We start from the raw sequence: 8,488 nt of genomic DNA, 5'->3' as shown, positions 1-8,488 counted from the left end.
GGGGGTGGTCACGAATTAACCTTCTTTTCGCTCTAGGACGCATAGTTAAGGAGATATGGCCAATTTAAGTTTTTCATATGAAAAATTTTATTTCTCGAGGATTTTCATCAAAATTTTGATTTTTGGGGGGTGGTCACGAATTAACCTTCTTTTCGCTCTAGGGCGCATATTTAAGGAGATATGGCCAATTTAAGTTTTTCATGCGAAAAATTTGATTTTTTGAGGATTTTCATCAAAATTTTGATTTTTTGGGGGTGGTCACGAATTAAAGTCCTTTTCGCTCTAGGACGCATAGTTAACCTTCTTTTCGCTCTAGGACGCATATTTAAGGAGATACGAGCCCTAACCACATTTAATTCGTACACCAGCTATTTTTTCACTTTTTAGCCACAAACGCCTGAATTAATATTTAATTATGTTAATTACACCAACAAGTTTGTACTTTTCTGAAAGGTCGTTTTATTTGCTATACATTCATTTTATAAAAATCCTAAATACTGTATGAAAATGTTAAAAAAATTAGATAAACAAAAAAGCCTTTATTATTTATTAAAAATTATTTGACCACTATTAATTCGTTCAGTGTATAAATTGCGCTCAGTCTAAATGAATAGATCAAAATGTAAACAAAAATTGCAAATGTACCGTTACAACAAGAGAATAGGAATGCAAAGAAGTAAAAAAAAATAATTTTTTTTCTTCATTTTATTGTAATTTGCATCATTTCTAACAATGATACGTGGTAAACCTCTTTGCGAGGAAATTCGAATTTTAATCATTGATAAGTTCAAATCGGGAAAGACGTATGGACAAATTTCTACCGATCTTAGAATTCCAAGGTCAACAATACAAAGTATTGTTAGCAAATACAAAGTATGCGGAAATTTTGGCAATAATGTTTCCAACAGAGGTCGGACTTCCAAAATAAGTCTTCGGGATAAAAGAGCTTTGGCAAATATTATTAAACAAAATCGTCGTAGCACTATTCGCGATATAGCCTTAAAGTGGTCTGAAGCAATTGGAAAGCCCGTAAAACGTGAGTGGACCCAATTGCAACTGAAAAGCATAGGTTATAATTTCTATAAAGTAAGTTAAAGATTAACCCGTTATATCGAAATCAACTTGATAATTCATATATTTAATTATTTAGGCCAAGCAAAAGCCATTGCTTACAGCGGCCCAAATGAAAAAAACGTCTGTTATGGTCGAAAGAGAGACGCCCTTGGGTACAACGGCAATGGGACAGTATTATCTTCAGCGACGAATCCAAGTTCGATGTATGTGTTGGTGATGCAAGAAAAAGGGTAATACGTAAAAAAAAACGAGGCATACCACAAAGACTGTTTAAAACGTACCGTCAAGTTTCCAGCTAGCGTTATGGTATGGGGATGTATGTCATCAAAAGGTGTAGTTCAGCTCCATTTCATAGATGGGATCGTAAATGCAGAAAAATACATCAGAATCTTGGAGGAAAATCTGATTCCGTCGGTATCGAAATTAGCAGAATGCTGGGAATACATATTCCAACAAGATGGAGCTTCTTCCCATACTGCCAAAAAAACGAAAAAGTGGCTGGAAGAAAATGGAATCGAGGTCCTGGACTAGCCTTCTTCCAGTCCAGACCTTAACCCGATAGAAAATGTGTGGGCTATTATGAAAAGAAAACTTCGAAATGATCCACAAAAGACTATTATAGGGTTAAAGTCAAAAATTCAGGAAATTTGGGACTCGATAACCCCAGAAGACTGTCAGAAACTAGTCAGGACTATGCCAAAGCGGATCGATGCTGTTTTAAAAAATAAAGGTGGCGTTACACAATTCTAACTATGAAAATTTGAGACTGAACGAATTAATAGTGGTCACAATATTTTTGTTTCGTTTATAATTGCTTTTTGAAAAGTCTGTTTTTTAATATGTAACTTTTCTAATGTATTCTAAAAGAGAATAAAATGACATTTAAGAAAAGTAAAAATTTGTGTGTGTAGTCATTATAGTTCAGAAGATATACAAATTTTAATATTACATTGTTGAAAATTTTTCAGTGTACGAATTAATTGTGGTTAGGGCTCGTATGGCCAATTTAAGTTTTTCATATGAAAAATTTGATTTTTCGAGGATTTTCATCAAAATTTTGATTTTTGGGGGGTGGTCACGAATTAACCTTCTTTTCGCTCTAGGACGCATATTTAAGGAGATATGGCCAATTTAAGTTTTTCATACGAAAAATTTGATTTCTCGAGGATTTTCATCAAAATATTGATTTTTGGGGGGTGGTCACGAATTAACCTTCTTTTCGCTCTAGGACGCATATTTAAGGAGATATGGCCAATTTAAGTTTTTCATATGAAAAATTTGATTTTTTGAGAATTTTCATAAAAATTTAGATTTTTTGGGGATGGTCACGAATTAAAGTCCTTTTCGCTCTAGGACGCATATTTAAGGAGATATGGCCAATTTAAGTTTTTCATATGAAAAATTTGATTTTTCGAGGATTTTCATCAAAATTTTGAATTTTGGGGGGTGGTCACAAATTAACCTTCTTTTCGCTCTAGGACGCATATTTAAGGAGATATGGCCAATTTAAGTTTTTCATATGAAAAATTTGATTTTTCGAGGATTTTCATCAAAATTTTGATTTTTGGGGGGTGGTCACGAATTAACCTTCTTTTCGCTCTAGGACGCATATTTAAGGAGATATGGCCAATTTAAGTTTTTCATATGAAAATTTTGATTTTTCGAGGATTTTCATCAAAATTTTGATTTTTGGGGGGTGGTCACGAATTAAAGTCCTTTTCGCTCTTGGACGCATATTTAAGGAGATATGGCCAATTTAAGTTTTTCATATAAAAAATTTGATTTTTCGAGGATTTTCATCAAAATTTTGATTTTTGGGGGGTGGTCACGAATTAAAGTCCTTTTCGCTCTAGGACGCATATTTAAGGAGATATGGGCAATTTAAGTTTTTCATACGAAAAATTTGATTTTTCGAGGATTTTCATCAAAATTTTGATTTTTTGGGGGTGGTCACGAATTAAAGTCCTTTTCGCACTAGGACGCATATTTAAGGAGATATGGCCAATTTAAGTTTTTCATATGAAAGATGTGATTTTTCGAGGATTTTCATCAAAATTTTGATTTTTGGGGGGTGGTCACGAATAAACCTTCTTTTCGCTCTAGGACGCATAGTTAAGGAGATATGGCCAATTTAAGTTTTTCATATGAAAAATTTGATTTTTCGAGGATTTTCATCAAAATTTTGATTTTTGGGGGGTGGTCACGAATTAACCTTCTTTTCGCTCTAGGACGCATAGTTAAGGAGATATGGCCAATTTAAGTTTTTCATATGAAAAAATGTGATTTTTCGAGGATTTTCACCAAAATTTTGATTTTGGGGGGTGGTCACGAATTAACCTTCTTTTCGCTCTAGGACGCATAGTTAAGGAGATATGGCCAATTTAAGTTTTTCATATGAAAAAATGTGATTTTTCGATGATTTTCATCAAAATTTTGATTTTTTGGGGGTGGTCACGAATTAAAGTCCTTTTCGCTCTAGGACGCATATTTAAGGAGATATGGGCAATTTAAGTTTTTCATACGAAAATTTTTTTTTTCGAGGATTTTCATCAAAATTTTGATGGGGGTGGTCACGATTAACCTTATGAAAAAATTAAATTGGCCATATCTCCTTAAATATGCGTCCTAGAGCGAAAAGGACTTTAATTCGTGACCACCCCCAAAAAATCAAAATTTTGAAGAAAATCCTCGAAAAATCAAATTTTTCGTATGAAAAACTTAAATTGCCCATATCTCCTTAAATATGCGTCCTAGAGCAAAAAGGACTTTAATTCGTGACCACCCCCAAAAAATCAAAATTTTGATGAAAATTATCGAAAAATCAAATTTTTTATATGAAAAACTTAAATTGGCCATATCTCCTTAAATATGCGTCCTAGAGCGAAAAGAAGGTTAATTGGTGACCACACCCCAAAAATCAAAATTTTGGTGAAAATCCTCGAAAAATCAATTTTTTCATATGAAAAACTTAAATTGGCCATATCTCCTTAAATATGCGTCCTAGAGCGAAAAGAAGGTTAATTCGTGACCACCCCCCAAAAATCAAAATTTTGGTGAAAATCCTCGAAAAATCAAATTTTTCATATGAAAAACTTAAATTGGCCATATCTCCTTAACTATGCGTCCTAGAGCGAAAAGAAGGTTAATTCGTGACCACACCCCAAAAATCAAAATTTTGGTGAAAATCCTCGAAAAATCAATTTTTTCATATGAAAAACTTAAATTGGCCATATCTCCTTAAATATGCGTCCTAGAGCGAAAAGAAGGTTAATTCGTGACCACCCCCCAAAAATCAAAATTTTGATGAAAATCCTCGAAAAATCAAATTTTTCATATGAAAAACTTAAATTGGCCATATCTCCTTAAATATGCGTCCTAGAGCGAAAAGAAGGTTAATTCGTGACCACACCCCAAAAATCAAAATTTTGGTGAAAATCCTCGAAAAATCAATTTTTTCATATGAAAAACTTAAATTGGCCATATCTCCTTAAATATGCGTCCTAGAGCGAAAAGGACTTTAATTCGTGACCACCCCCCAAAAATCAAAATTTTGGTGAAAATCCTCGAAAAATCAATTTTTTCATATGAAAAACTTAAATTGGCCATATCTCCTTAAATATGCGTCCTAGAGCGAAAAGAAGGTTAATTCGTGACCGTCACGAATTAAAGTCCTTTTCGCTCTAGGACGCATATTTAAGGAGATATGGGCAATTTAAGTTTTTCATACGAAAATTTTGATTTTTCGAGGATTTTCATCAAAATTTTGATTTTTGGGGGGTGGTCACGAATTAACCTTCTTTTCGCTCTAGGACGCATATTTAAGGAGATATGGCCAATTTAAGTTTTTCATATGAAAAAATTGATTTTTCGAGGATTTTCATCAAAATTTTGATTTTTGGGGGGTGGTCACGAATTAAAGTCCTTTTCGCTCTAGGACGCATATTTAAGGAGATATGGCCAATTTAAGTTTTTCATATGAAAAATTTGATTTTTCGAGGATTTTCATCAAAATTTTGATTTTTGGGGGGTGGTCACGAATTAAAGTCCTTTTCGCTCTAGGACGCATATTTAAGGAGATATGGCCAATTTAAGTTTTTCATATGAAAAATTTGATTTTTCGAGGATTTTCATCAAAATTTTGATGGGGGGTGGTCACGAATTAACCTTCTTTTCGCTCTAGGACGCATAGTTAAGGAGATATGGCCAATTTAAGTTTTTCATATGAAAAATGTGATTTTTCGAGGATTTTCACCAAAATTTTGATTTTTGGGGGGTGGTCACGAATTAAAGTCCTTTTCGCTCTAGGACGCATATTTAAGGAGATATGACCAATTTAAGTTTTTCATACGAAAAATTTGATTTCTCGAGGATTTTCATCAAAATATTGATTTTTGGGGGGTGGTCACGAATTAACCTTCTTTTCGCTCTAGGACGCATATTTAAGGAGATATGGCCAATATAAGTTTTTCATATGAAAAATTTGATTTTTCGAGGATTTTCATCAAAATTTTGATTTTTGGGGGGTGGTCACGAATTAAAGTCCTTTTCGCTCTAGGACGCATATTTAAGGAGATATGGCCAATTTAAGTTTTTCATATAAAAAATTTGATTTTTCGAGGAATTTCATCAAAATTTTGATTTTTTGGGGGTGGTCACGAATTAAAGTCCTTTTCGCTCTAGGACGCATATTTAAGGAGATATGGGCAATTTAAGTTTTTCATACGAAAAATTTGATTTTTCGAGGATTTTCATCAAAATTTTGATTTTTGGGGGGTGGTCACGATTAACCTTCTTTTCGCTCTGGGACGCATATTTAAGGAGATATGGCCAATTTAAGTTTTTCATATGAAAAATTTGATTTTTCGAGGATTTTCATCAAAATTTTGATGGGGGTGGTCACGAATTAACCTTCTTTTCGCTCTAGGACGCATAGTTAAGGAGATATGGCCAATTTAAGTTTTTCATATGAAAAATGTGATTTTTCGAGGATTTTCACCAAAATTTTGATTTTTGGGGGGTGGTCACGAATTAACCTTCTTTTCGCTCTAGGACGCATATTTAAGGAGATATGGCCAATTTAAGTTTTTCATACGAAAAATTTGATTTTTCGAGGATTTTCATCAAAATTTTGATTTTTTGGGGGTGGTCACGAATTAAAGTCCTTTTCGCTCTAGGACGCATATTTAAGGAGATATGGCCAATTTAAGTTTTTCATATGAAAAATTTGATTTCTCGAGGATTTTCATCAAAATTTTGATTTTTGGGGGGTAGTCACGAATTAACCTTCTTTTCGCTCTAGGACGCATATTTAAGGAGATATGGCCAATTTAAGTTTTTCATATGAAAAATTTGATTTTTCGAGGATTTTCATCAAAATTTTGATTTTTGGGGGGTGGTCACGAATTAACCTTCTTTTCGCTCTAGGACGCATATTTAAGGAGATATGGCCAATTTAAGTTTTTCATATGAAAAAATTGATTTTTCGAGGATTTTGACCAAAATTTTGATTTTTGGGGTGTGGTCACGAATTAACCTTCTATTCGCTCTAGGACGCATATTTAAGGAGATATGGCCAATTTAAGTTTTTCATATAAAAAATTTGATTTTTCGAGGATTTTCATCAAAATTTTGATGTTTTGGGGGTGGTCACGAACTAAAGTCCTTTTCGCTCTAGGACGCATATTTAAGGAGATATGGGCAATTTAAGTTTTTCATACGAAAAATTTATTTTTCGAGGATTTTCATCAAAATTTTGATTTTTGGGGGGGTGGTCACGATTAACCTTCTTTTCGCTCTAGGACGCATATTTAAGGAGATATGGCCAATTTAAGTTTTTCATATGAAAAATTTGATTTTTCGAGGATTTTCATCAAAATTTTGATGGGGGGTGGTCACGAATTAACCTTCTTTTCGCTCTAGGACGCATAGTTAAAGAGATATGGCCAATTTAAGTTTTTCATATGAAAATGTGATTTTTTCGAGGATTTTCACCAAAATTTTGATTTTTGGGGGGTGGTCACGAATTAACCTTCTTTTCGCTCTAGGACGCATATTTAAGGAGATATGGCCAATTTAAGTTTTTCATATGAAAAATTTGATTTTTCGAGGATTTTCATTAAAATTTTGATTTTTGGGGGGTGGTCACGAATTAACCTTCTTTTCGCTCTAGGACGCATAGTTAAGGAGATATGGCCAATTTAAGTTTTTCATATGAAAAATTTGATTTTTCGAGGATTTTCATCAAAATTTTGAATTTTGGGGGATGGTCACGAATTAACCTTCTTTTCGCTCTAGGACGCATATTTAAGGAGATATGGCCAATTTAAGTTTTTCATATGAAAAATTTGATTTTTCGAGGATTTTCATCAAAGTTTGATTTTTGGGGGGTGGTCACGAATTAACCTTCTTTTCGCTCTAGGACGCATATTTAAGGAGATATGGCCAATTTAAGTTTTTCATATAAAAAATTTGATTTTTCGAGGATTTTCATCAAAATTTTGATTTTTTGGGGGTGGTCACGAATTAAAGTCCTTTTCGCTCTAGGACGCATATTTAAGGAGATATGGCCAATTTAAGTTTTTTATAAGAAAATTTTTATTTTTTTGAGGATTTTCATCAAAATTTTGATTTTTTGGGGGTGGTCACGAATAAAAGTCCTTTTCGCTCTAGGACGCATATTTAAGGAGATATGGCCAATTTAAGTTTTTCATATGAAAAATTTGAGTTTTCGAGGATTTTCATTAAATTTTGATTTTTGGGGGATAGTCACAAATTAACCTTCTTTTCGCTCTAGGATGCATATTTAAGGAGATATGGTCAATTTAAGTTTTTCATATGAAAAATTTGAGTGTTCGAGGATTTTCATAAAAATTTTGAATTTTGGGGGCTGGTCACTAATAAACCTTCTTTTCGCTCTAGCACGCATATTTAAGGAGATATGGCCAATTTAAGTTTTTCATATGAAAAATTTGAGTCTTCGAGGATTTGCATCAAAATTTTGATTTTTGGGGGTGGTCACGAATTAACCTTCTTTTCGCTCTAGGACGCATATTTAAGGAGATATGGCCAATTTAAGTTTTTCATATGAAAAATTTGATTTTTCGAGGATTTTCATCAAAGTTTTGAATTTTGGGTGGGGGGGGGGGTGGTGGTCACGAATTAATCTTTTTTTCGCTCTAGGACGCATATTTAAGGAGATATGACCAATTTAAGTTTTTCATATGAAAAATTAGATTTTTCGAGGATTTTCATCAAAATTTTGATTTTTTGTGGGTGGTCACGAATTAAAGTCCTTTTCGCTCTAGGCCGTATATTTAAGGAGATATGGCCAATTTAATTTTTCATATGAAAAATTTAATTTTTTCGAGGATTTTCATCAAAATTTTGATTTTTGGGGGGTGGTCACGAATTAACC

The 8,488-nt window shown here is 33.1% G+C and overlaps 1 protein-coding gene across 1 annotated transcript; it reads left to right on the top strand.

The window, feature by feature from the left end:
- Positions 1-732: 732 nt before the first annotated feature.
- Positions 733-1,605, top strand: LOC142225054 (uncharacterized). The gene is made up of 3 exons (XM_075294830.1): positions 733-1,086; positions 1,151-1,277; positions 1,340-1,605. Exons 1-3 carry the CDS (start codon positions 733-735, stop codon positions 1,603-1,605), a joined length of 747 nt encoding a protein of 248 aa, XP_075150945.1.
- Positions 1,606-8,488: the final 6,883 nt, after the last annotated feature.

The sequence above is a fragment of the Haematobia irritans genome, chromosome 2, assembly GCF_050003625.1.
Source record: "Haematobia irritans isolate KBUSLIRL chromosome 2, ASM5000362v1, whole genome shotgun sequence".
Classification (NCBI taxonomy): domain Eukaryota; kingdom Metazoa; phylum Arthropoda; class Insecta; order Diptera; family Muscidae; genus Haematobia; species Haematobia irritans.
The sequence above is the reverse complement of the archived record's forward strand: the minus strand, read 5'-3'. Positions and strand labels throughout refer to the sequence as shown.

Excerpts from the sequence above, each read along its gene's own strand:
- LOC142225054 (XM_075294830.1), top strand. The coding sequence starts at position 733 with ATGATACGTGGTAAACCTCTTTGCGAGGAAATTCGAATTTTAATCATT. Across the intron at positions 1,087-1,150 it reads TAGGTTATAATTTCTATAAA|GCCAAGCAAAAGCCATTGCT; the intron begins GTAAGTTAAAGA and ends TTAATTATTTAG. Across the intron at positions 1,278-1,339 it reads GCGACGAATCCAAGTTCGAT|ACTGTTTAAAACGTACCGTC; the intron begins GTATGTGTTGGT and ends CATACCACAAAG.